Source organism: Mustela lutreola, chromosome 8 (assembly GCF_030435805.1).
Source record: "Mustela lutreola isolate mMusLut2 chromosome 8, mMusLut2.pri, whole genome shotgun sequence".
Taxonomy (NCBI): Eukaryota; Metazoa; Chordata; class Mammalia; order Carnivora; family Mustelidae; genus Mustela; species Mustela lutreola.
This window is the reverse complement of record NC_081297.1, coordinates 48,129,470-48,157,466: the sequence shown is the minus strand read 5'-3', so window position 1 is coordinate 48,157,466 and position 27,997 is coordinate 48,129,470. Positions and strand designations below refer to the sequence as shown.

The following is a 27,997-nucleotide window of genomic DNA, read 5'->3' as shown; positions in this document are numbered from 1 at the left end:
CTAACCAGGACAAAGAGATCCACAGAAATCCTCAGATTTGACTCAGGACACAAACGGATCCAGTCTGTCAGCTGTTTCCAGCAAGATGAATCCACGCACACCAATTAAAACAGACCCTCCAGACTGGGACTGACTTCCTGGGACTCCGAGGAGCCTTGGCCTGGCTTCCCCCAGACAGAAGAGTGCAGGCTTTGGTAGGAAGGGATTGCAGTGATCAAACAGCCCTGCTTAGGGTGGGCCAGCTCTGCCTCATTCCCAGAAGGGGTGCCTCCCTGCCCTGCTTCGGGGGGGCAGTGAGGCACGCATGGTCAGTAAGGCCAAGGGCACGTGTTGGCCAAGGAATGAGTATTTGCTCTAGGGAGCAAAACATAGGCCTGGGGTCAGAAGACCTCCCACTTTGATCCTGACTCTGCTACTAGGGGCTGTGCGATCTTGGGTAAGACACGTTCCCTCTCTGGGTCTTGGTATCTTTATCAGTAAAATGAGAGTCCGGTGATTAGAAAACTTCAAAACATCCCTTAAAGCACACTGAAGAGGTCTTAGGGTTGCAAATCATTTGTTCCAGGTGAAGGGTGAACAGGATCCTCCTTTAAAGGGAGGATGAGGACACGGTTTCTAAAGTCCTCAATCTGAGTGAGAAGGTCAGTGACTTTTTGCCTGGACCCAGCATGGTGTAAAACCCTGGGAGGGGAACACAGTGGAGCCTTGCCCTTGTCCTTCCTTCCGGCACCCCCCAGGGAATGCCCTGAGGGGCCAGTCTTTGTAGTCCTATTCTGGAGAAGTCACAGCTGCCCCACTCCCCAGTGCAGAGGCCCCATGGGGAAGCTGGCAGAGAGGTCCCGTGCCTCCCTGTCTTGCAGGTGAGTTCTGTTCAATCCGGAGAGGGGCTCCTGTCACGTGGGGAGAGCACGTCTGGGTTTGAGAGCCAGCTCTGTGACCCTGGGAAAGCGACTGCCTCTCTCTGTGCAACGACCTTCTATCTGTGAGATGGGAGTGCAAACGATGCCCACCTCAGGGTTCGCAGTGCAGATGAAGGGACAGGATCCAAAGGTGTGCAACAAATGCTGGCTGCCGTGATTCTGCGGAATACGAGGGTCAGAGGGCCGTCACTCAGAACCACAGTGGTGCATCTTCATACATTTGCTGATCTCTCCTACTCACTGGGACTAGAGAGACTTCCCCCAAGTGCTGGCTGAAGCTGAGAGAGCGGGTCTGTGATGTTTCCGCACAATGCACAACGGGACAGTGCAGTGAGAACCTCGGCAGGTGTTACAGTGACTTCACTGTCCCCCATCTGTACTCCTAGTCCAGAGCTGAGGCTTTGCAGGCAACAAACCGTGCAGCCTGCAGCTGAGATTCCCGGGCAGACCCGAGCGGAGCGCACACAACGGAGCGTTTGTGTCTCTCCCCTTTCCCCCCCACATCTGTCGTGATGTCAAGTCACGTGGGTTTACTGGCAAACCCCTTCGTCGTATGAATATGGGTATTGTTTCCGTGCATGCCCGGCCCAGACTGGGCATGGGGACAAATGCAGCTTGTCCTCGAGTCAAGTCCTAGCCTCCTGGGCTGTCCGACAGTGTGGGGATGGCGGGCCGGACTCAGACAGGCCACGCGGCCCCACGCACTGCACGGGCACGGCGGGAGGGGTGGCCCTGCCATGGGGACACAGGCGAGCCATGGCAGTCAAATGGCCCCGGTTTCTCCCCGTCTCATCGGGGGAAGACAACGAAGGATGAGGTCACTCCTTTGAGCTCCACAGCAAGGGCTGAATACACAGGAGGTATTAAGAGATCAAAAGGATTTGCAAGCACATGGAACAGAGTCGGAGTGGGAGTGGGTGGACATGTCTTCTGTTAAGTCCAGACCCCACTTCGTAAACCAGGACAGCCCTGGCAGAAGTCAGGGGAGTTGGGTTGGCAGCATGGAGAGCTACTAAAGGAAAAAGCACTTCCCTCTGCAGAGGGAGAGAGAGAAAGAGCGCATGCGATGGATTCTCCTCCTAATGGGCTTGCTTTCTGGTTAATGGTAAATATTCATTTTTGGGCTCAGCAGATGAAGACTGCAGGACAAAGGTCATTGGTGCAGTATCTTGTTTGGAGAGCTGCAGATGTGGGGGTGTCTTGGCTTCACCCTCTCCGGCTGGGGAGGAAGATAAGCAATTCCCGGGGTGGGGGGCTGTTGACAGGCACTTCAGCAGTGGCCATGAAGCTGCAGTCGGGGCTCCTGGGCAACAGGCCCCCTCCCCCACCTCGGAAGCCATGGAACCACTGGAGGGTTTGGCTGCTTCTTCGCAGGTTCCTGCTGGGCTTCCCTCTGGACAGGCTGCTCCTAGCCTACATCCTGAGCTTGTTAGCAAAGGCAATGACAAATGACAAAGCGTTCCCCTTTACAAAACAAATGAATGTTAGCTTTCTGTCTGACTCATGGAAAAAGTTATTCGTCACGGAGCCTTCTCCAGGATTACTGTATTAATTTGCTTAAGGGCTGTTGATTCTGTTTTCAGGCTGACATTATAGGCCTGGTCAGAGGAGAAGAAAAACCTTTGGTAGAGCAGAAGCATATGCCGGGATGTCCTTTATACACAAAACTGAGCGTTCTTTTCACCTGCGTATCAGGGCTCTGGGCTTCAGCTCCAGGGGGACACGTCAGCCTCCTGCCCCGGCCCCAGCTTGCCACTGACAACAACAGTTTCTTGTCTCCAAATACTCAATCAGGGGTTCAAAGGAACCCTACATGGCTCCCCAGTGGCTCTCTCTTGGTCCCGCTCTGTCCTGTAGGTGGCCGTTTGCACTAATATAAGCATCATGGTGATGCCCCACTTGCCAAGCACGGTATATTTCTGTTTCGGAGAGGCTGTGGGTGTGTGAGCTCTGCCAGTCTCAGGCTGGGGAGAACTGGGCACAGAGCAACAAAGCGCCCGAGGCCGCAAGCTCGTTGAGGGCAAAAGCCACGTACCCTGGAAACTCTTAGGTGCCTTGTCCTAAGAAGAGGAATGGTCCCAGGGAAGGGTAGACCAGGACATCCATAGCCTCTGCCTGGGGCCTCCGGATGCCCTCAGTCAGTGGCTATGGTTCTGGAAGGACGCCAAGGAGTTAAGAAGGGCTGCTGGCCTGGGACCAAGAAAATAAAGTTCCCCAATGTGTTTGCGGCCTGGGATTATGGATACTGCTGACGGGCTGAATCTCCCAGGGCCTGAACTGGGGAGAAGGCCCATATAAGGCTGTCAGCTGCTCCGGATTTACTACTGACTGTTGTGAATGTTGGAAAGTTTCTTTTTTCACTTGCTTCTCAGACTGGTTATGCATTCTTTCTCTATTTTAAAAGCCGTTGCCCACCCTGGAGAAAACCCACCCCGGGGTCCTTCAGGTTTTCCGAAGGGCCGGTTGTGTAGTCAGGCTGGCTGGTGGGCTGCACGGCAGATGGGGAGGCCCCCTGTGCAAGGTACGGTCACCCCACTATGCCCAGAATATCGGCAGGGGTGGAGCGGGCACTCCGCCAGAAGAGGGGACATGGGTCAGTACAAAGGCTGGTGTCATAGCTCGAGGGGAAAGGGTGACGCCTTCTTGGCCCTCTGCCCATGAGTGACGGTGACTCGGTTTCCCAGCACACTCGGTGAAGTGCAAGGCCCAGCCAGACCCAAGTGGCCATTTGTCTGAGGATGCTTGAGTGTCCCTTGCATTGCCCTCCTTTGTTGGGCTTCTGCAAGCAGAACACACTCTCCAAAGCTGAGCTCTTTCCCAGGGAAGCAAAGTGTCAGTATTCCTGTATTGGAGCCGACGGAGCAGTGGTCGCTGGCCCTAACTAGGGATCACCATGTTTCTTTGGGACTGTGCCTCTGGTCACTTTGCGTAGGATCATGGCCATCCTGCACCCTGTGACTCCCAGAGGAAGGCCATGGCTCCTCCAACCATGTGCTCTTCACTCTCCTGCCATCCTGCGTGACTTCCCCACCTGTCACCTGCTGGCCAGGGCCACCAGTGCTGGGCGCTTCCCTTCCCCCAACTACAATTTGGGTGAGGTCAAAGGCCAAACTAGCCTCCTCCCTGCCCACCTCCCCAACAGGGAACATCCAGTTGGTAGAGATACTTTCTCTTTCTACATGGGGAGTCCTCCCCACAAGCTACTACGGGTAGGCCAAGAAACAGCTTTCGTAGGCCTGGGTTCAAATCCTAGCCCTGCCTCTTAACAGGTACGAGCTCAGCATGTTCTCTAATCCCTGGGTCTTGGTTCCTTCATTGATAAGGTGGGAATCATTTCATGTATCCTAAAGAGTTCTGAGGATTAAATCACGTAAGAACACGCGTGAGACAGCGAGCAACCCACGGAGGAGGAGCTGTCTTCCTCCTGGTTCCTCCACTCGCCAGTGAGAGCCTCGCCTCCCAGATCCAGAAACATGGGGAATTAGCCACAGTCCTAGGAAGCAAAAGACAGAAGCCTGCCAGGCACTCTGCAGAGGACAATGGCAGCGGGAGCAGGAGGCCAGGCTCTCCTCAGGACACGGGCCCAACGCTGCCATCCACTTCTCCATTCCTGGACAGATCTGCTCTCCTGTCTCCCCCAGAGGGCTCGCAGCTCCCTGGCATGACAAGGAGGAGGGCAGGAGCGCGTCAGGTCCCCCTCAGCACAGCGCCCCTATGCTGCTTCCTCTCCACAGGGCAGCATTCCAGGCCGCCCTCCCCCGCCACCCTGCAAAAATGCTGTTGCTAAAACAAGTCTGGGCACTTTGGAGACCTACTCCCTAAAAACTCTGTGTGTGTGTGCGTGTGTGCGCGCTGCATGCATGAGCATAGTTTTTTCAGAAAACATACTTGTACTATTCTTTCCCTCAGTTTCTTTCCGGAAAGTGGGAGACACACCCTGAAAAATCCCCAAAACAACAGCAACAGGCAATACAAGCAGGGGAACTTCCACAGTGCCAAGTGCACGCAGCCAAGTGGCCCATGGGGGCCTGGCTCAGGTTGCGTCTGGGAGGCGGGAAGGGGGTCCCTGTGCCCACCGGCCATTGTGTCCTTCCAAAAGGCCTGGGGGCTCACTCTCTTCAGGTTGTGTTCTCCATCTTTTTTTTAAATAACTTCTTTGGTGGGTGGGAAGGAAATGACCAAACTTACACTTTGAGCCTGATGACACGGCAGCATCGTCCTAAAAATAGGGGGCTGCTCTTATTTCTCGTAAATGAGTGTTTCCTATCCCAAAACAGAAAGAGCAGTGGGATTTTGTATTCTGTGAGTTGACTAGAAACTGGGGAATTGCATTTGACAAGCCTTGGCAGTGGGTGGAAGGGACAGAATAATGGTAGAAAAGATAAAAAGATGTCCAGGAGCCCTGTGTAAGCTGCTAAGTCTATGTGTGTTTAAAGTGCAAACCTTTGCCCTAAAGCAAAAGCACTTCAGAAAACAAACAAATAAAACCAAATACCCGCCAAATACCCTCGAATGCCAGCGGCATTAACCAACCCGCCGAGGTCTGCCAGGTTGGCATCTCTGCTAGACTCTCATTCATTTTGACTGTCTGATCCAGGAAGTAGGTGGTCTGGAGTCTCAGAGCCCCTGTCTGCACAGTGGGGAAGGCTCACCTCTCCTACTCCTGGTAGTCTGAATGCCCAGGACAAAGTTTTTGAATTAAGGAACTGAGTAAGATCAAGAAGACAGGGCATTAAGAGAGGGTCAGGGACAAACACAGAGGTTCTTAAACCCTCAAGAGTGGCAGCAACTTGGGCACAGCCAGCTTCCTATTGGGGGGGATGGTCAGGATGCCAAATTTAGTCAGCAGGATAAAAGAAACCACAACAGTCAAATGCAAATTTGTGGGCTGGACTGCACAAAGCATGGCTTGAAAAGGACAGGACAGGCCAATGGGGGTGCCAGAGGAAAAGTCTTTGCCAGGGCCAATCCCTGGATCAACACAGAATCTCCACAGTTAAGGGGAGGTACTCAGCACCTCCTCCCCACTCACCTGTGTAAAAGCTGGAAGGCTGATTGTCTTGCTCAAAGATGCTCTTTGTCTGGGAGTCGAATCGGAGCCATAGTCCAACGGCAAGGACTGCGATTCCGGCAAGCTGCAAGATATCCCAGATGTGGGCATTAGTCCTGCCAGGGGAACATAGCGCCATGACACCGGAAGGGAGGCTTGCAAAGGGCTCTGGGACCACCCTCGGTCTCTGCCTCTCACTGTGCACCTGCTAGTAACAGCAGCCAGTGTGGGGATCAATCCATTTGCTAAAAATATCAGCTGGTGGGGAACCACTACCTACCAGCAGCCCAGCGGCAGAACAATGCTGGAACACTACCCAGCCCTGAACACGGGTCATGGTTAGCCACATGCAATTCTATGAGCACATCTCATGGTGTCCAACAAGAGAAGCAAGGGACACAAAAACACATGCAGTGTGATTCTTTATAGTTACAAATCCCTTTACTGTTTAGGGGTCCATGTAAATGACAAAGGAAAAGGAAAAGACAGCAATTATCCTAAAGTCAAGTGTGGGGTGCCCTGTAGGGGGAGGGAGAGAATAGCACTCACAAGGGCAGGGTCTAGGGCACTGGGAACAGTCTAGCTTTGGACTTGGGTGGTGGTGCCATGGATACTGACGTCGTAATGAGGCTTTAAACCATTCGTGTTTCATGAACTACTCCGTATATGCACTGTATGGTAAAAAAGACGACAGATGCTCAGCGGGCACAGTGTAGCACGCATGAGAGCAGCTGTGATTCCTCACGAAATCACATGGCTCAGTAAGCGACTCAGCAGAGTCTCCCCGGAGTGGCCCACATTTGTCCTTTCCTTCTGTCTCTGACAAACCTTAGAGGCTGACCGGACCCATTCTAGGTTTTAGGCACACGCCCAAACGAGTGATCCTTATAAACATCAGGTAAGATACGTGTGAGTAATCCCCCAATCTTCCCCAAAATCCCATTTTGTAGGTGGGCAAGTTGAGATACTGGACCCTGAAGGGCAGAGCTTCCCACTAGGAAGTACAACTAAGGTGCCACATCCCCGCCTGGCACTGCTGAACTAGAGGCCTGTGTAGGCGGCCCCCAGCCAAGCTGTCCTCGACCCCCAGGGCGGAGCTGAGCTCCCTCGTCTCTCACCCGGCCCAGGTTTTGTGTGAAAGTGACTCCCAAGCTGCATTGCAGGGCCCACGGGATGAGTGAGTGGCTCCCAGGCCACCCTCCTTGACACAGGTGCCCTGTGTCAGAGCCCCTGCTCCTGAGGGAGCTTGGTTCTCTGCCCTGGGAGTGGGCCAGCCATGGTGAGTCCAGGCCTCTCTCTCTGTTACTGTTTGCTCCTCTCCTTTTCCCGGGGAATTGGCACTGGGTGCAGATGTGCGGGGTGGAGGCGGCGACAGCGGATGTGATGACCCAGGGCCTCGGCCTGCAGTAGGGTCAAACCCTTGCCCACACCTCCAGCACTGTGTATCCACAGCTCTGGAATTCCTGGCTCAGGGTTCTACTGCCTCAGTTTTCCCATCTGTAGAACAGGAACGGTGACATGTGGCCCCTCCTTACCATTTATGTATGGGTAGAAATAAAAGAGATGACATTAGAAGGGAGGTACCACCAAGTGGGCCTTGTGAGAGTAACTCAGTCAGCTCTCAGGTCCCCAGGGTTGTACCCCTCCCTGCAGAGGACAGTCATTCAGCATCTCCTCTTAGCTCTCATCTGATGGAAGGCAACACTAAACATCAGTAAGAAGTAAGGACACCAGGTGACCCATAGCTACACAGTGCAGAATAGAAAAACTCACGGTGCCAAGTTTTCCTTCTTATTCACAAAAGACCTGCAGGTGAGTGAGGGCCTCCTGGCCTAATCCAAAGACAGCAGACACAGCTCTAGGGCGGGGGGTGAGGGCGGCAGGACGAGGGTAGTGTAGAAGTAGGCGTCTCTCCCCCATTTCTAGCCTGGGTACCCTGGTTCAGACTGGGTTCTCCTGGCTCAGGAGTGCCACCATTGGGGCAGGGACACGGTGGGGCCAGCTCCGACATCCCCATCCCCATGCGCTGAGTCCAGGACAAGCACACACTAAGTGGGGTCCTGACTGTGGTGATCAGGCCCTGGCCTAGCTCCCCTGGGGTCCTGGAAGAGTTAAAGGAAAGACGACAATACTTTCTCATCTCCCCACAACATATGGAGGCCCAATGAGTGCCCTGGACTATGGGAGACTGAGGCCGCGGGCCTCCCTGTGGACATGATCGTGTTAAACTGAGAACACTATAGGCTGGAGGGAGGTCTCAATTTCAGTCCAAGCTTGGCCACAAACCTTGTCCTCAGTCCTCCCTCTTGCTGGTGCTATTGCTGAGAACACCTGGGACTGAGGAGAGGCCTGCCTGTTCTGCTCTATGCTTTCTCGATTATGTGCAATTATTTCTCTTCGGGAATGATTCCATGGATAACAGCAGGGGTACCCAAACCACACCTGCAATGGTTAGACCTCTTCCATTGTATCATTTCAAGGACCCTGAGCCAAATCTGTGTTAAGTCCAATCATTTCTCTGGTTTACACACACCAGTGGCAAGAAGGACACCAGGCTGGAGAACTGGAGCCAGGAGAAGAAAAGACTTCAGGTCTCACCCTGGCCAAGGACAGGGCCAGAGAGAATTGGGGATCCCACACATGTGCCCTTGGTTGTCAAAGCCACAGCGTTTCGCTAAAATGAGGAAGAAAAAGCGGCTGGCTCTGGAGAAATGGAAAAAGCAGTAATTGATCTCAGTTTTTTAGGCCTATAAACTCACGGAAAGAGAGAAAGAGGAGGAGGCTTCAAGATACCCAGGTAGAAGGGAGGGTCAGAGGTGGGTCTGAGAGCCCGTGGTTCACAGAAATCAGAGGAGTGAGTCTTAAGGCCTTTTTGTATTGGATTACTGAGTTAATTGGCCTGAGGGGGAAGATATGTAAGCCATTAGCTGCCCTATTTTCTGGAATGCTACTGGGAGAAATTGCTTTAGTCTGCCAGGTCAGGATGGATGGCTTGGGGTCACAGGGCCACATATACTGGTCACCACCTAATAATGGCTCCTGGTTGTGCATGTGGCACTATCTAAGGGGCTCTGGAGTACTTTCTAGAAGAATTCAGTTTTTGGCGTGGTGCTGGGGGGCGCCCCAGCCCCCCGACCTGGCTCTCACCCCCAGCTATTTAGAACACTAGGAAAAAACAAACGGCAAGAACCAGAGAGAGCTTTCACTTTGAAAAAAAGGCACAGAGTCGATTATGAAGGGACTCCATAAACTAAGAAAACAGGGGTCTGGGAGGCCAAAAATTTGCAGGTTTCCTCCTGGGTGAACAAGCTGACCTATGACAGGAACGCTGGCCACACCGATGCCCCGGCTGCCATCTTGCTTTTCCAACAATGCAGGATCCGAGCAGGTCTGATGGAGACGCTCAGTGAACCAGTTCCTCTCATAGGGCCCCTCCCGAAAAGGACAGCAAACTGTCCAAGATCACCAACTGTGTGTGGGGATGGAAGTGGAGAATTCCAAGCCTTGACTCCCAGCCTGAGGCACAGCCGAGTCTACCTGGTTACCTTGTTCCCAAAGGAAGCCAAGGGGAAACATTTTGGTTTTGCCAAGAAAAGCTTCTTTCCCTTTAGGCCCCCAAATGGGCCCATCTATCTGACAGTGCAGAGAGAAAAAGAAGAGCTTTCCCCCACTATTGTGTTGGAAATGCTTGCGTTCTTCATGCATGTTTTTTCTTAGAAGATAGCCAGGAGAAAAACCCACGTTGAGGACATTCTACAAAATACTTGGCCCACGCTTCTCCGAAGTGTAAGGTCATCTCTGAGAAACCAGGGAAGACCAGACGTGTCACAGATCAGAGATGAAGAAGACATGGTAACTGTCACGTGGTATCATGGCTGGGATTCCAGAAGAGAAAAGGGTCTTAACCGTGAAATAAGTCAGGTTCGATGGAGCCTGGTTTAGGTTTAGGCAACAGTAATGTACCACGTTAGTTTTCTTCTTAGTTGTGACACATGCAATATGCTCCCAGAGGTGTTAATCACAGGGAAACCGATGGGGAATGGGGGGCTCGCTATACTCTCTCTGCAACCTTTCTATAGATCTGAAACTGTAGATCTAAACTAAGATCCATAGATCTAAAACCGAGCTGGGTTTCTTCTTTCAAAGATTCCGTCTCTCGATCCTAAAATTCCAAATAGAAACAAACCCACTCTGCCTCCAGGTTCACTGCTCCCTTCTGGTTGCTTGGTGCTCTGACACCGAAACTGGTGGCTTATTCACCTCCAGGTCCCCACAAAGTAGTCACTGTAGAACACACCCAGCCTGCCTCCCGCCCTCCATGTGGGGCAGCAGCCATTTTCCTGAAAAGCTCATGCGGCTGAGGTCAATTGCTCAGTTTTAAGTTTGTTTGTTTGTTTGTTTGTTTGTTTTTAAAAGATTGTATTTATTTGTCAGAGAGAGAGAGCATGAGCAGGGGGAGTAGCAGGCAGAGGGAAAGGCAGGCTCCCCACTGAGCAAGGAGCCTGATGTGTGGCTCCATTCCAGGACCCTGAGATTATGACCTGAGCCAAAAGCAGACACTTAACCAACTGAGCCACCCAGGCGTCCCTCGTTTTTAAGTTTTAATTAAGGCATTAGCTGTGGTTCAGCTTTTCTGATCTCTCAGCAGCATGACACCATTGAGCCCTGAGCCCACCTTCTCCCAGCCACCCCTTATATGGAATCACTCAGGTTCACAAGTAAGTCTCCTGCCTTCTCTCCTCTGCTCATGCCAGTCCTTCCTCCTGGAAGACCATCCTGGCCACAGTGGCCTGCTGCTTCCCCACCAAAGATGTCCTCAGCCTCCTCCCAAGGAAATGCAAGCCCACGAGCTTCGAGTGTATTCTCTCCTGTGCCCTTACACTACACACACACACACCCTTCCTCTCGCAGGTGTGCTGGGCTTGGGTCTCACTGGAGGCACAAGCTCCTTTACGGCAGGGCTGTTTCTCAGGCTTTCTAGTCCCTTGGCCCAGTCACACCTCGCACACAACAGTGAATAAATTATCAATCAACAAATAATTATCCCGTACATGAGACAATTACTTCAAAGGGACAGAATCTCTGAAACTCCCACCTGAACCTTCTCCTCTCTCTCTCTTCCCTTCAACCAGCCTCCTTTCCCATCTGGCTTTTCATCCAGATCCAACTTCTGCTATCTCACTACCAAAGTCAAAAATTGCCAAGAACAGTAACTTGTCCAAAGAAAATACTGAGAAAGACCCACAAGGGCAGGTGACGAACATCACAGTGAAATTTAGGGACAAATCCGAATGGGGTCTTTTGAAAATGAGACTTCATGCAGAGCCCCTGAGTCACTGTCCTCACCCCACCAGGAAGTCCAGTTTGACACTCGGATCTTTGAAGAGTGCACAGGTAACCCTGTCACCTGGGGCTCATGCCGGTTCCAGGGGACCTGAGAGCCCAGCAGTGTACCAGCTCAGGCCCACAGTGGAGTTTCCTGGTCATCCCCTCTGCCAACGCTGAACACACACCTTGCTCAAGGCACCCACGTGAAGAGGAGTACTTCAGGGAGTCACCCCACAAACCTGGTGGGAGGGCCAGGCCCAGAAATCTTATGCTAAAACACACCTGGAGTTAGAGGAAATGTCTCCAATTTCTGAAGGCGGATTGAAAACAAATCAAAGTGTGATGCCACTTAGGGGCACCTGGATGCTTTGGACCCCATGCCAAGTTTGCAAAACTCGTTCTAGTTCCAACCTGAGGAGGTATTTACAGATAGGCAGCCCCTTGGATGGAAACACTTGAAGAAAGCCTGCAGAAGGATGTGACAAGAAGGAAAAGAGCAGCATGTGTATGTGTGTGTGTGTGTACATACGTGTGGCACCGCAGTCCACCCCCTCAGGTGGAAAGAGCCCTATCTGCCTTGGACAAATCCCAGTCCCAAGAAAAATCTTCTCATGGCAAACAAACTGGGTGGTCTTGGCTAGGCCCTTCTCTCCTCCAGGTCCCCTCTTTTCTCCTGCAATGCGACCTGAGGGTCATACCTTCTTCTTTTTAATAGGACAAAATATTCATTATGCTATCTCTATCCAGCTGCCTTAGAAAGCCCAGAGGGGGAGAGTGGCTCATTCTCCACATGTGGTTTCTCTGAGGCTGGCCTCAGACTTTAGGTAGTCACGTCAGCACTCTGGTGGGGTTGGAGGCAGGTCGCAGGGAGGGGCTGGGATAGGGGAAAGAGAGGTGCTTGCTATCCTGCTTCCCACTGTCCTTCTGGAAAAGCTATGGCTATTTTGTTCCCTTGGTGAACCTGTGGTCAAGGAGATGATGCAACACTGTTCCGTGAGGGGCAGGTGGCCTCCTAGAAAGAATGACAAAGCAAGGAGTAGGAGGCCCCCGCTCCGCCGGCAGGGCCACCCAGGGCCTGATCTACGTGCGCTGGGCGTCAGAGTCCCCTGTGAGAATTCTGTAGGTGCTTGTGGAGTCCCGCACCCGCCAGGGGAGTCTCTGGCACATCTCTGCTGAGAAGCCGTGGACTTGTGACCAGCCGTGGACTCTGGGTCTCACGCTCCTCTCTCCCAAGGTGCTGACACTAGCATTTTCCTTGACTTCTCCACACCTCAGAGTTCTCATTAGTGAAAAAAGATGGCAAGATCCCTGTCTTGGCTTTAACCTAGCTTGAAGTGGGGGATTCAGAAAGGTGAGGCACAGACAAGATCTTGTCTGGAAGCCACAATGTGGCATAGCCAGCTGGATTCTGTAGAGAAAATAATGCCAGTAATAAGAATAATAAACCTTGAGAAAGACACAAGACAATGGGTGGGGGGGCGGGCGATTCACGGCACCCAGTGGCTGTTGGTTGTGTCCCTACGGTCTTAGGAGGCAGGAGGTCTTAGGGCAGGAGGGAGCAGGGCAATTTAAGTCACAGGGGTTCTGGATTCTGTGGGTCTGCGCGAGCGCCCTGTGGTGGAAGGATCATGGATAAATTTACCTTCCTCACACCCATACATGCCTCCCAGGAGCTCTGCAAGGATGAGACAGGAATGGTAATCCGAATGACCTCCGTGGGAAGGAGGTATTCATGGCGCAGAGAGGGAAGGGATTTTACCTCTTTACTTCCCTTCTTCAGAAAGATATGTAGCAGCCCTGGTTGTTACTATTATTATTTTTTTAAAAGGTACCAAGCCTGGGAGACCTGTAGGCATTGTTGCCCATGGCACCCAGGAAATCAATAACAGACTGAATACCAAGGATGGGAGTTTCCCCTATCGGCCTTTTCTGGGCCCCAAAATACCAGCCACACTTTAAGAAGGCTTCAGAAGTGGCGATAAGAGCCTCTATGTTCGCACAGGCTTCAACATTTACAAACAAGTCAGGCCACCCAGACCTGTGGGCTTGGGCCTCACCCATCTCCATGGCAACCCTGGCTCACCGCTGACTGCCAAGCTTCGGATGGGCTGATTCACCCGTCAGGAGGCCAGGCTGGGCACTGGCGACAAGCACAAACAGGAGCCCAGACCTTACCACCTCTTCAGATCCTCTGCTGGAACCCTCCTCTGCCACCTCCAGAAGAAGGCTGAAGCTGTTGCCTCTGGAAGGGCACAGGCACCCGGCGGGAGTGGAGGCTGGAGTGCTCCCAAGAACCGGTCCCACGACATAGGGAAATACCACCAAAAACCCAATTCTGCTCTACTGAGCAGGAAAAAACTGCCATGCCCTGCCTCGCTAAGGATCACAAGTAACTTACATGTGTTAGTTACTTCCGAGCAGAATTTGAAGGTATCAACATGGGCTTGTTATTAAGTTTAGTTAGAGAGGAGCTGAATAAACGCCGGAGCTGACGGTCCTGGAGAGTAAGTCTCTCTGTGAATTTGGTCATCCCTGGGGTCATCTCGGCCCTCTGGATCACTTCTGCCCTGGGGCTTTTACCAAGACAATGAGGGCAGAAGATGGGCCACCGAAAAATGTGTGGACCCCAGACCAGCAGCAGCATCTGGGTAATGTGCTAGAAATGAAAATTCACTGTCCGCGTCCTATACTTACTGAATTAGAGGCAGGTGGGGTGGAGCCCAGCAATCGCCCCAGATGATTCTGATGTGCCCTCACATCTGAGAACCAATGCTCTAGGCCTTTATGTAAAGATCAAACAATTGGGACCACATGGAGAAGCTTTCTCTGGGTGTTCTGAGCCCAGAGACTAGCTTCCTAGACGTCAGTGCTGAAGGGCAGGAAGCCATGGAGGGGGTGGGGGTGGGGGATGAGCTCTCACTGGGCTCCACCCAACATGGGGCAGAATTTTGGCATTCCCGTTTACACTGCAATCCAGAGTGTGGGCTCAGCAGTCCCACCACAGGACAGGGCCTCAGGGCCACCCTGAACTGCCGCACGGTGACGGTGAACAGGGAGGATACAGGACAGGTAAGCAGGAAGGAAGCGAGAGGTATGAAACAGATAATGGCTGGACAACTCCATCTTGAACCCACTAAGCCTGAGCAGTCCTAGTAAACAGGTCAAGTTAGAACCTGCATTTGGCTTCCAAATGCGGTATTCATCCCATAGCCTCAGCCCTGTGAACTCTCTTCCCCAAGAAGCCAAAATGCTTCCCACAGCCTCTGTAGCAGGGCACTCCTGGTAAGAAAACTTCCTCCTGATTTCTGCAACCAGTGTTCTCCCCAGGTGGGGCTGCCATTATGGCTGAGTGGATTCTTTTCCTCAGCCAACCCTAATTTGGGGGGGGGGGGAGAAATTTTTTTTTTAAAGCAGGGGCTGATGGGTAATGATGTTGTAGGTTAGTGTTGAGTTGACTTCTGGCAGCCTTTTCTGTCATGAGCAACTCCTTCAGAGGCTAAACAAAGGAAAATCATATAGAAAATGGAGCAATTAGTTATTCTGAGTACCCATGCGTGTCCCACGTTACAGGCAGTGATGGGCATACACCATCTCATTTAATCCTCGTCACCTTTACTTTAGAGGTGAAACAGGTTCCAAGAGGTTAAGTAACAACTCGCTCCAAGAAACACAGCCAGCCAGAGGCTGCGTTCACACTGAACCTGAACCAGGCAGATGACTCAAAGCTCCTGTCCTCCTCAACTGTGCTCCCTCCCTGCCCAGCTGGAAATGGGAAGACTGGGGACCCCTACGGACTTTTATTGGGGGACAAGAAGGTCCTCTGGACATGATGAATTTGGCTGAATGCTCTGCCCTGACTGAACCTTACCTCACCTGCTGCGGCGAGGTCATTTAGATTCAGGGCACCAGGCCCCACCTAAGGGAAGGCCAAGAGGGACGGAGCCCCGACCGCTAACTTCTTGGGGTTTGTTCTCGCTCTCCTTCCCCTCCCCGTCTGTTGAGGCTAAGAGAGATGGTGGTGGCAAGCCCATGATCACCGGGTGAAGAAAAGGCACCCTCTGGGGCCAGCTCCACATTCCCTCTCCTCCCTGTGGTGTCCACATAGAAGCTGTGGTGACTTTGGCCCTGCCCTGCTCCGACACCTGGCTTCAAGGTATAAAAAAAGTTCTAGATAAGAGGAATTGCCCTCCTTTTGGGAAACATGAGAAGTGAACAGGAGAGGTGCTGAGGCCACCCTTCCTGGTCTGGAGGCAGAGCACATTTTTTCCTATGGCTGTTGTTAAACTCTCAGACCCCACAAGGGGGAGGGGGGCTGGGGCAAATGGTCCTGATGCTGGGGCCATGGCCAGTTAAGGCCAAAACTGGGGCCTCGCCTCACTCACCTTTCCCACGCTGGGGATATCTCTGAAATGAGCATTTTGTGGACAGGTGGAAGGAGGGGTTCTTGAATTCACCTTCTGAAAAGGATGGAGTCTTGTGGTTAAGTTTTGGCCTGGAACAATCCTGTGTGAGGCGGCTTTACAGAACCAAAGCAAGAAGACACAGAGGAGTGTGTTTTGGACAACTCCAATCTCTGGAACGTTCTGAGTGGTCGTGGTAACAGTAACTACAGCCAGAGGGGCCCGAAGCAACCCCTGAGCTCTTGCTCTGAGCCAGGCACTGCCACACGCTTCACATTAAATACACCATCATGTCCAACAGCCGTAAGACCCTGGCAGTATGACCTTCAGGACTCAAATAATAAAAGTGAGGCATAAGGAGAGTCACTGATTTGCTGCCTCCCCTAGGAATCTGCATTTCTGACAAGTCAACTCCTCCCACCCCCAACCACCCCCTGGGTCATAAAGGGCCCCGCTAAAGGGGGCTGCTCCTCGATGGCATGTCAGGAGGTCAAAACGCAAACCCAACCATCCTTGAGAAGCCAGGCCCCTGAGGAGGCACATTTCTGCCTCCTGTGACCATTTACTGCCCTAAATACTGAGAAAATGGCAACACCCATCCCACCACCTATATAATTCAGTATTTTTTTAAAAATCAGAAATATAAAATATAAAGTAGTTCAAAAAAGTACCTAGTTTCCCCACGATTCCTTGGGCTTACCTGCATCGCTGACCTCCTAAGCACCTGCTTAGCCTGCCTGCTGACCTTGCAGGGGTTCAGGTCCTGGGGATTCTGTGCACTTTGGGGTGGGGGGGTTCCTGGGCGGAGGGGCTCAACAGCTATACCATACGGGTACCCTCCGTTTGCTAAGCATGGCTCTTTGGGGCCATGGTATACTCCAGCTTGCCTAAGACTGGTGCACAGCTAAGAGGGGAACACGCCCTGTAGGAACAACAGTGGGATTTCCCAGGGAGAAGAGGAATATGAGGGAGCTAGATTTCTACTCCTTCTGAATCTAAGAGGACTGCCTTATACCCTTTGAAATAGTTAGGATCATCCCAGTTGGAGATGAGGAAATGGGCTCAGAGAGGTAAAGTAACTTGCCCAAGGTCACAGAGCAGGTATGGAACGACTTAGCTATCAGCTCTCTCCCTCTGTCATCCTGTTCTGCGTATGACTGAGGGAGAGAGCTGATGGCTAAGAGCCATGAAGAGGTCAGTTACTTGACTGCCTGAAGCAGCCCTGGTGGAAGGGAGTTAGTAAGGTCCTCTCTTCAGGGTGTGGCAGGGGATGAAGGGCCTTGTAAGCTTTTTTTTTTTTTTTTTTTTTTTTTAAGCACACCTTGATGGTAATTAGGCAGCAACCTGGTCTGAACAAGTTCAAGAACTGAGAAATTCTCCCTTCCAAGGACAAAGTCAGCATCATTTAAAAACCAGAGCTCTATTCTGCCCAAAAGAGAAAGAAAGTTTTAGCTAATATGGTATATTAATATTAAGCAGTTTGGGGGATGACGGATCCAGAGGGAGGGCCCAAGATAATCTCTTTCTAAACAAGAAACCTCACTGCAAGTTTCCACTGCCTGCTTGCCAGACATGGAACACACATCAGCCAGCCCATAAATCTGGTTCCTGCTGAAAGCAGGCATTCTGATCTTAACCAAAATCATCTGATGTGGGGGATTGTTTTGGGGATGTTTTGCTTTAAATTCCAGAATACCACACATTTGTTTTCCATTGTGTATGCCTCACTAAGATGCCTGGTGACCACACACACACACACACACACACACACACTCACTCACTCACTCACTCACTCTTGTTTATACACTTTAGCCATGTGGACCAGCTAGCTCTCATTCCATCTGTGGGACCGGTTACCACTTGCCTGCATAGCCCTGAGTGGTGGGAGATGCCCCTTTGTTTAGACCTTTGAAGCCATGCCATGTGGTGTGTGGATTGGCAGTGCTGGCAACAGGCACACCCAGCTCTGCTCAGTGAAATGGCCCTCCTTCCTCATCATGGGGCATTCTGAGCCCAAAGCCAGGGGAGGAGCGGGGCCGAAGGTCTCCAACTGCTGCGTCTAACCTATCATCCATCCCTTTGCCATGATCTCTGCCTTCATTTTGGGTCTCTTATAGTTGCATTTGCACACACAGATTTTAGTTTATATGCAAATTTTGCAGATAAATACTCTACAGTTCTTCTCTACCTTATGATTTTATTTATTTATTTTTTGTTAAAGATTTTATTTGTTTACTTGACAGAGAGAGAGAGCAGAAGCACAAGCAGGGGGAGTGGTAGAGGGAGAAGCAGGCTTCCCGCCAAACAGGGAGCCCGATGTGGGGCTCGATCCCAGGACCCTGAGATCATGACCTGAGCTGAAGGCAGAGGCTTTAACCCACTGAGCCACCCAGGCGCCCCTCCTTATGATTTTCTTAATACTATTTTCATTTCTCTTGATTATTTTAAGAATGCAGCATATAATACATACACAGAGTATGTGCTAACGTATCTTACTGTTTTCCGTAAGGCTTCTGGTCAACAGTAGGCTATTAGTAGTAGAGTTTTGGGAAGGCAAATGTTCGAAAGAGATTTTTGACTGCACAGGATTGGTGTCCCTAAACCCCATACTGTCCGAGGGTTAACAGTATGCTCCTGGCCAGCCGGCCTGTAAGTCTTGCTCTCCCCATACCCTGCCTGCAGCTCTTTGCCTGTACTCTTTAATTTTCACAACAGACCTACCAAGTAGGTAACATTTACTTCATTTTTTTAGCTGAGGAAACCTGGGCACAGAAGCAGCTCATCAGAGATCCAATAGCAAATAAGCGGCTGAGCGAGAACTTGAACCCCGGAGAGTCTGACTGCAAAGCCCAGATTCTCAGTTGTTCTGCAGAACTGTCTCCTTGATCAGTGTCATTAATTTCGGAGCCAAAATTTTTCACTTTTGTCCTGTCTCCCTCCCAGTCATAGCTGACTGCATTTCAAAAGTGCACCTTATATCCTTAAAAGGTCTCAGAGAAGCCTACTTGAACTAGAACGCCCTACCTTCTCAGGACAGGAAGGCACCTGCCTCGGCCACCTGGCCTGGAGGCATCCGACCCTGGGCTTTCTCTGAGGCCAGCTGCCCAATGAACAGAGTTGAGAGAGACAGAGAGACAGAGAGAGAGAGAGAGAGAGAGAGAGAGAGAGAGAGAATGCACTTCTTCTTGCTGGTCTGTGGCCTGAGAACTTCAACTATGCCCTTGCTGTACTGGCCAGAAAGTTGGTGTGGACACAGCACTGCTCTGGGAAACAGAGTCCCCAGAGTCACCTGGCGTGTCCTCTTCTCATCCCAGCTTTGCTACTACGGTAAGCCTTGCAGTGCAGACACGGTTACAGCTGCCCACTGGCCATGGTCCTTGCATCCCCCATAGGAATGGCCCCAAGGGGAAGCCCAGAACCTCTGCCCTTCCCCCACAGCACCATCCTGCCACCAAAGGGCACGAGTGGGCATGACCACAGGCCTGTATTATGGCCCTGGCTATGGGGTCCTGGGAGGTACCTGCCACAGGAGGAGGATAATGCCAGCTTCTCATCCTAACGGGCTCTCTCCCCAGCACTGGGAGAGAAGCTAATTTCTACTTGAAATAAGCTTTCTGGGTCTCTTAAGGGTTATCTGTCTTAGGGAATCGGAGCTACTAGAATATGGTGGGAATGGGAGAAAGTAGAACATGAGAAGAGGTTCTCAGGCTGGCAGAAAGAAAACTTTAGAAAGCCTAAGCATAACAGTAACGTATTTAAATCCACAGCCCCGTATCACAGGAAGCAATGGGGAGAGCAGGAGAGAGAGTCTTAGTGGGAAGGGACAAGAGACAAGTTTCTTGTCTCTAAGGACTGGAGCAGGGGGGCTGCTGCCCACTAGAGGGGGGCACTGATGTGAGCTGGGCATGAAATATGGCACACCGCAACTGCTCACCTAGACGGGAAGAAGGGATGTTGATTTGAACCTGTGAATAATTATGTCTTAGCCCGTTTGGGTGGCTATAACCAATGACCATCGGTCAGGCAGCTTAACAACAAAAATTGCTTTTTACTGTCCTGGAGGCTGGGAAGTCCGAGATCAAGACACCAAAGACTTGGGTGTCTGGTGTGGAATTGTTTCCTGGTCCACAGGGGGCTGTCTTCTTGCTATAATCTCAGATGGTGGAAGGGAAGGGGGCACGCTCTGGGGCCTCTTCTTTTATAAGGGCACTTATCCCATTCATGAGAGCTCCAACCGCATGACCTCATCACCCCTAAAAGCCCACCTCCAAATACCATTACACTGGGCTTTAGGATTTAACATATGAATTTTGGGGGAACACAAACATTCTAGTCTATAGCAAACTATCTTTTAAAAACACCAAAATTCTACTGACTTGAAAAGCAAGAGTTTGTAAATATGATTTTGCTGATTTTTTTTAAAAGATTATATTTATTTATTTGTCATGGGGGGGGGGGTAATACAAGCAGAGGGATCAGCAGTCAGAGGGAGAAGCAGGCTCCTCAGTGAGCAAGGAGTCAGGTATGGGACTCAATCCCATGACCCTGGGAGCTGAATGCTCCCGACTGAGCCACCTAAGCATCTGTCCCTTTGCTGATCTTTCTGTATAACGTTTTAATACATCAGGTTTTCATTTATCGTGCTATTGCTTCAATCAATGTAGGCTTAAAGATAAAACTAGAACGCTATAGAAACCTGTTTTGAATTCCGTAAAACTGTCTGATTTACTTTATCATATTTTTAAGTCCCATGCAAGTGTCTTCTGCTATGATCCATGTGTTGTGGTGTTTTTATACTTGGAAACTGAAAAGCAGCTTATACTGGGAACAGAAGCAAGGGGCTGAGTCCTGAGCAATTTGGAGGCGAGGGCTTAGTAGAAATCACGGGCCATTGGTCTGCCCGGCCTGAGAGGTGTTCACTGGAACCCGGAATGTACATTGAACACAACAGTAACAGGATTAAGCTTTGAAGGCTGACTTTCCTTCAGCAAGAGCCAGCAAGAGTGACTGTTTCAGTATCCCTGTGCAGTGGCTGGCAAGAGGACTGAACAAGAAGGACCTTTAAAATCCAGATTTCTGATTTTTCTTCCCTCCAAGTCCATAGTCCCCACACTTCTCTACCCAGGGATCTTTGCCAGAATCAAATGAATCCAGGCCCCTCTCAGTCAGAGGGGTTCATCCTCCTCTGATATTCAACCAAACTGAATATCATCTCCCCAGGAGTCCAAATCTCCAAACACCACCCCTGCACCCCCCCACCCTACCCCCCTTCCAAAGCCTTCAAGGGCAAGGCTGGGGAAGGTTGGTTCTATCACTCTCCATTTGATGGGAAGGAGGTGGAGGGAAATGGAGAACTCAGTTCTTCCTAAACAAATACAAATCACCTGAACTATGGGAAAAACTAACCCAAGAAGCAAAACTTGGCGAGAAGCTCATAAAGTCGGATTCTTCATGTGGATCAGAAATACAGAACACTCATTAAATTAATCGAGAGTCAAAGCCACTCCTTGGGCAATGATTAAGCTGAGAGTCAGAGCAAGTATGGGTGGGGAGGCTGGCTCTCCAGTCCAGGCTGCTCTTGATCTTTGGGGAACTCACGCTTTCTCAAGTCACCCCAGATTCCCCCACACAGTCCCTGGGTGGTGGCGAGGCAACCCCCGGCTTATGGCTGAAGCATGGGATTCAGAACAGAGAAGAGGTTGCTTGGAAACCAAGAGAGGAGAAAAGCCAGTATGAGGCATTCATTGGCCTCCAGAAAAAAAAAGCAAAAAAAAAAAAGGGAGGCAAAAGCATTTTTCTGGAGGTGGGTCTCTGATTTTTGTGGAATTCCCTAAAAAGGTTAAGGTCCATGAGCCTAGGACAATGGCACACAGTACTTAAAAACGATTCAGAATGAAGGACTTTTTGGGGGTGGCGGTGGTGGTTGGGGATGGGGGGCGGACAGGAGTTGGAATTACCGGATGGATGTAATTATTATAAAATTATCTCATCTGGAGACAGGATGCTGCTTTCCACAGCTGCATGCCATCACTTGATGGAAAATGAAAATGTCCCTGGACCAGCATTACTTTTTCCACAGAATGAAACAGGCAAGTGATCTGCAGTCAGACTTCAAAACATAAATTTTTGAAAAAGTGTATTGTTAAGATTAGCCCTTCTGGTCTCCTAAATTCCCTCAGTTGCAGAGGACATTTCTGAGTAGTTGAGAACATCGGGCTCTTGCCCAGAGTTTCAAAACCCCAGAATAAGTAAGTCACTGCTTTTTCGTTTGGAAGAGATGGTTTCTGCAGGGCTTTGGTTGAAAAGACCTGTGGCAGGCCCAGAAGCAATCCCACTGACTCCCCCACTCCCCTCCCCTGTACCGGGGAGGGGGGAACGCAGAATAGAAACTTGCTCCCCCTCAAACTTCACTCTCTTCTCCCCAGCTGGACACAGGTCTGTCAAGAATACTTGTCTACCAAGGAGACAACAGGCCACAGAAGCCATGATGACCCATGACCTCAGGTCCGTAACCCTTACCTACAGCCAGGCACACCCAGCAAAGAACTGTCAAGGCTTAGGTTCTTCAGAAGAAAAGGCGCTTTTGCCAGTTGGAGGTGTATTAATAAGTTGGGAACTGTGTGACCCAAAGCCACACCTCCTCATAAAATTGAACTGAACCGGAAAACAAGCACACAAATCAAACACATGACACCCAGCACTGCGTCTAACAGGAAGATTCCACATCTAATACAAAAGGGTGTGAGAATGCTGACTTGTGACGTTTGAAGCCACACAAGACTCATTTAGCATAGTTGGTTAGGTGTCCTGGCAAGGACGGCCCTACATGGGCTGCTTATTCAAGTGGTTCCAAGTCCTCAAACCTCTTCCTTTGAGTACAGAAGAGTCAGGTCTGGAATGGTGCCATGGGCCACTCTGAAAGGACAGGGGTAGCGTTTGTGTAGAGGAATCCCCCTGCCCCCCAAAATCAGGAATCAGAGCTTTGCTGTTGACAACCACTGCAGGGAAAAATGAGGGGTGAGCCGTCAAGATTCCGGGCAGGGAAGAGGTCCTCTTTTTCTTAGCAGATGCAGACACCTGGCCTCCTCTCACCTCTCCCCAAACCTGCCAGCCTCAGTATAGACACCGCCAGCTTTACCAGAGCTCCCGCTGTTTGTGTGCCAAAGGTGGGGAGCCATTTCAGGCAAGCGTCCCAGCTGCTTGCTCAGCCCAACACAGAAGGCCAACAGTTTCTGGGGGAAGCAGCAAGTGGGGTGGGAGGGGCTTTTGCCCCTGTCTACACTGCTAGGTCTGTACATTGCCCAGGCCCAGAAGTCTGAGGTCTTAGGGTTTCTCTGCCGTGTAGTTTATTTTCAGAATTGGGGCCGTCCCACAATAGTCAAACGTGGAGCCGCACATGCGATGGAGTGGGTGTCCTGGAGCAGGAATCATGGAGGAGGGGTGGATCACGAGGCTGGCCGGGATGCAGGAAGTTGGAAGGGGGCGGGGGGATGTGTGGAGTGTGGATGCCTGCCTACATCCCTGGTTTCAATTTCCACACTTCTTGGGGAAGGGCTCCTACCCTCCTCATGGCCTCAATCTACTTTCTCAACTGTGGAGTAATAGCGGCTTTGGTTGGAAGTTTACTGGGTTTGGCGCTAAGCTATGCCAAGGGCAGCTCATACGTTCTCTCGTTTAACCCACGGCAAGTCCTTGGCGTAGACACCAGCTCTGTCTGCTCATGGCGGGGGAGGGCTGAATGTACCATGTGCCAACCAGTGGGCAGGCCTACCACGGATTGCTGAGGGCCAGGAAAACAGAGAACCCCTAAACAGAGGGACCCTATCCAGGGCGACAGAGGGAGATGTGAGGTCAACAGACCAAGAATCAGGCCTCAGAGGTAAAGACCCAATTGTAAAAAATTGTAAAACCCATTGGTTTTACAGATGAGCAAACTGAGGTCTGAAACACAAAAGCCACCTCCCAGGGTCTGAAAGTGACCTGAGGACAGATCTAGACGAATACCCAGGTCCCTGTCCAGATTTCCACTGTTTTTTCTTTTGTTGTTGTTGTTGTTGTTTTTTTGGGGGGGGAGTAGATGGGTAGGCAAGATGCCCCAGAGGAAAATATAGAAACAACTGAGAGTCAAGAAGTTAGGGTTGTGGGGTGTTGGACGAAAAGACTGGTTGCTGGTCTGGCTGTGAGCATCAGAGGCCCTACTCAGGGAGTGTGGGCTCAGCTGTCACTGGGGTTCCCCAAGGCCAGCGCAGACGTGTGCCATCTCCCCATCCTGATCATCCCACTGCTTCTCTCTCTGGATCGCTGCTAGGCCACCCCTCCCAGCATCCTTTGTTCATGAGGTGTTGCTGGCTCCTGGCCTCACACTCCTGTTTTCCAAGGCCAGCATCAGATCCCAAATGCCAAGTTTAAAAATTCCTGGTCTCAAGAGAGAAAGGTGCCATCATTACAATCTGAGCCGTTCCCTTTAAAGGTATCTATGAGAGCTTGTTTCTGCCCGGCTGGGGATGGCAGCGGGTTAGGGTGGAAAGCAGACTGCACTTTAAGCCAACCAGATGTGGCTTTAAACTTACTCCTGATGCTATCCTGCCACATGACCCTGGATAAGTCACTTAACCTCTCTGGAGGTTACTGGTACCATAGGGATAATGCTTCCTGCTCCGGCTTCTCTCATGGGACCTGGAAAAGGCCTCTGCAGACTGTAGAACACTGCCCCAGTGGATCCCGATACTCCTTTATTCTAGCATCTCTTCAGGGACCTTAATACATACAGGCCTACTGAACAATCGTTAATTCAGAAAAATGTGGCTTACCCGCGCTGTCCCCCCTCCCCCAAGTCCATTACCAGGTCCCCTTGTTGGTTTCCTGATGGAGACAGAAGAGGATGGGACTTAAGTCAGGGACCCAGGGCTTATGGTATTGATTCGGTCTCTGGGATCCTGGGCCAATCACCCTACCCCTCTCTGGTTCTCTGCTTTCTCACTGTGAATTTCAGGGCTGGACTGGATAATCACCAAAGTCATTCCCAATTGTGGACCCAAACATTTCCAGATTCTATTTGTTTCATATTTGATTCATATTTGTTTTCCACATTCATATTTGTTTCAGATGACATGGCTGGCCAGCAGCGCCTAGTCCAGGTAGGGGCAGCTCTGAATATGGGTGGGGTGGTACAGGATGGAGACAATGAGACTGAGCAGATACCGAGGAGCACTGGAGCCTCTCATCAGGCTCCTGCAGGAGCCACATGGCAGAGGGTGTGTGTGTGTGTGTCTGTGTGTGTGTGTTTAATGAAGGCACATGGCAGTCTGTGGTTCCTCCCTGGCCCAAACCCCTGATGCAGCCGAGGCAGATAACTGAGGACTAAGCAACAGGGTGGCAGAGGAGATTGTGCTGGGGAGGGGAGAGGAAGACTCCCCAAGGACAGGGGTGGGGTGGGGCGGGGCTAGCCAGCCTTCTCACATTCTTTTCTGGTGCCAGAGGTTGGTGAGAGGAGGAAGCCCAGCCTGGGAGCCAGCTGGCTGGGTGCTGGGGGCTGGTGGGAACACAGGGAGGAAGAGTGCCCACTGCTGTGTGGGGTGGTCTCCTTAAAACAGGCCAAGTGTTGGACAGGGGTACATCTATGTGGCATCCTCACTAGAATATGCATTGCGTATAGCAGGTCAGACTCTTAGTATCGGCTCAGGAGAGAGGATTAAAATCTCAAGAGGTTTGCCCCAAGGTTCGTGGGGACCCCCGTGACCAGCTCCAGGGGAACAGGTACAGTATATTTTTTGCTGCAAGGCTCTGGTGGCATGCCTGTTTCTACAGCCATCACTCTAGTGGTACAGGAACTGCCTTTCCAAACTCCTTCCTTAACTGCAAGGAGCAAATGCGATCCATTTGTGTGCAGGGCATGGGGGCCTCCGACTCAGGACACAAAGGTTCCCTTTTCCTTGCTTCTTTCCGTCTCTGGGTGGTCCCTTAATTCCCCAAGAGAAGGTGCCTGCCTCAGGCTTTCCAGTTGCAGACAGGCCCAGTGCGGCCAGCAGTGGGTGTCCTGCAGCTCCCCAGCTCGGTGTTCTATCCGTGGCCCCGCCCAGCCACTGGGTGGGCTGGCACAGGGGTGTAGGCCAGGCTGGAGGACCCGGGCTAGCAGTAGGCGGAGGGCACCTGATCGTCCCCCGGAAATGGGGAAACACAGGACTAAAAGCGCCAACAGGCATTTGCCCCACCTCTCCCCAACTCTCCCAGAGTTCGCTCCAGTTCAGATACTTATCGCCTTTGGGGAAAAAAAAATCAAGACAAGCTAGTCTTTCAAGTAGTTTCGAGGGAGCTCCGACTTTCTCACAGCGGGCTCAGAATCAAGCCTGCAGGCACCTCCTGGAGGGTGGAGGGGGTCTCCCACTCTCACTCAGGGACGCGTTCCCAATCCTCCCTCCCTCTCCCTTTCCAGTGTAAAAGTGTCAACAGGTCTGGGCTGAGCTCTCCTCGCCCCACTGAAGTCCTCAGAGCGCCCGCATCTCCCCCCATCCCCTCCTCGCGGCCCCGGCCACTTGTGAGACCCCACCCAGATCGCGAACCGTACTGCCCGCCACAGTCGTCCTTGGCCAGGGCCTGAAGTTCCCAGAAGGGTGCTCCGTTTCTCCCTGCTGCCTTCCCCTTCGGCACTCGGAGGGGCTGGGGGAGGGGAGGGAGCAGACGCGAACCCCACCCCAAACCCTCGGCGAAAAAGAGGGCTAGGGCCGGTCTCCCCGCCTCAGCTCCCTAGAGCCCCCCGCGCTCCGCTGCCCGGCTCGGGTTCGTTGGAGCCCCTACGGATCGTGCTCGCCCCGCTCGTCTCCGGACCCAGTCGAGGAGCCAGCTGGCGGCCACCGTGCCCTGTCTCCTCCCGCCCGGAGTCCACCCGGCGCGGGGTGTGCCAGTTACCGGCAGCCTCGACCGCGGTCAGGGTCCCCGGGATGAACAGGTGGCTCCGGAGAGGAGCGCGCGGCGGTTGGCGCTCACTCACCCAGAAGATGAAGTTAAATCCGAAGAGCAGGTATTTGATGCACTTGGTGCCTCCTTTGACCGGCATGGTGCGGGCTAGACTGGCCTGGGCCGGACCGGTGTGGAACTGGGGGCGCGCACGGCCGGGACGAGGGTTTGCAGACTTGGGACCGGGGCTTCGGCGGCAGCGGGCTGGCCTCCGGGCTGCACTTTTAAAAAGTGCCACTCCTTACTGAGCCCGGTGGCTGCGGTGCGCATGTGCCGTGGACCCCGCCCCCGGCCGACTCGGCCCCTGGCCCCACCTGCCCCGCCCACGCCCAGAGGCCGGCTCCCGCCCGGCTTCCGGGGGGTACTGGGGCTCAGCGGTCTTGGAGCCCGCACTGCCCTTTCCTCTCTTTCCTCCGGGCACAGCCCTCTCGCTCACCTTCGCTGGCCCGACCCTCCTTCCCGCCACCGACCTTCCCCTTTCCTCTCAACAGCCCCGGGATCATTCCAGACTGCTCGCTCCCCTCCTCCTCTCCGCTTTTACCTAGGAGTTCTGTGGAAGCCTTGCCCTGAAGTTCGCGCTTCGTTGATTCTGATCTCCCTGCCTGAGCCCTCCGCCTCGGGAGACCTTTCTCGGGTCGTTGGGGGTTGGGGTTGGGATCCAGTCCCCTTAGTCCAGGCGGCTGCCCGCCGAGTGAAGGCTCTTCTTGCTCTGGGCTCGATTTGAAGGGGAGCCGCCCGGCTTTATTTCTCCTTGAGGCGGCTCCTTGCAAACTTTCATTCATGGAGTACAGTCTTTACTTGGCATCTCACTCTGTGGAACAGGAATTAGCAACTGGCAGTCCAGGCGGCAAGAGAGGATGGAGGGTTATGGGAGTAATTTTCAAATATGGTTCCTGAACAGTAATATGGCTGAGGAAGTCGAGGGGTCCTGCCGTGTTTCCTGGTCTTGGGGTTCAGATGCCCTGAGAGAAGAGAGCGTTCCTAGCCAGGCTTCTGTTCTCACCTCTACTCCGCATGGCCTTTCCACTTGCCCTTTGACCTCTACATGCTGAGTTCTGATCCCGTTTCTCCTTACTTTCTGTAGCTCCCCACATTCAGTGACCTGAGTTGAAATTACCCATCTCGCATTCTGTTCCTGATCTCCTGTCTATGCTGAATGCTGCTTTCCCGCCCTACTCAGCTCCCCACCTCTATGTGGCCTAGCCCTGCCTGTGGCATGTGGTGTGGGCCTTGGGGCTGCCTGGCCCTACCCTTTTCAGTTGGAGAAACTCCTCTCCCGTTTCTCACCAAAGGATGAGGAGATTCCTTTTGCTTTGGAAGTCCCCAAGCCCCTTTGTATTTTTTTT

General features: G+C 52.1%; 1 protein-coding gene across 1 annotated transcript in view; it reads right to left on the bottom strand.

The window, feature by feature from the left end:
- The window catches only part of CD9 (CD9 molecule), a 32,519-nt gene extending 5,617 nt beyond the window's left edge, over window positions 1-26,902 (bottom strand). Inside the window, exons 1-2 of the mRNA XM_059184574.1 lie at window positions 26,686-26,902; window positions 5,953-6,055 (exon numbers count right to left, since the gene is read on the bottom strand). Of these exons, the coding sequence (XP_059040557.1) occupies window positions 5,953-6,055; window positions 26,686-26,751 (169 nt within the window). The 5' untranslated portion in view covers window positions 26,752-26,902. The remainder of the gene's footprint in view (window positions 1-5,952; window positions 6,056-26,685) is intronic.
- Between the last annotated feature and the right edge of the window lie 1,095 nt (window positions 26,903-27,997).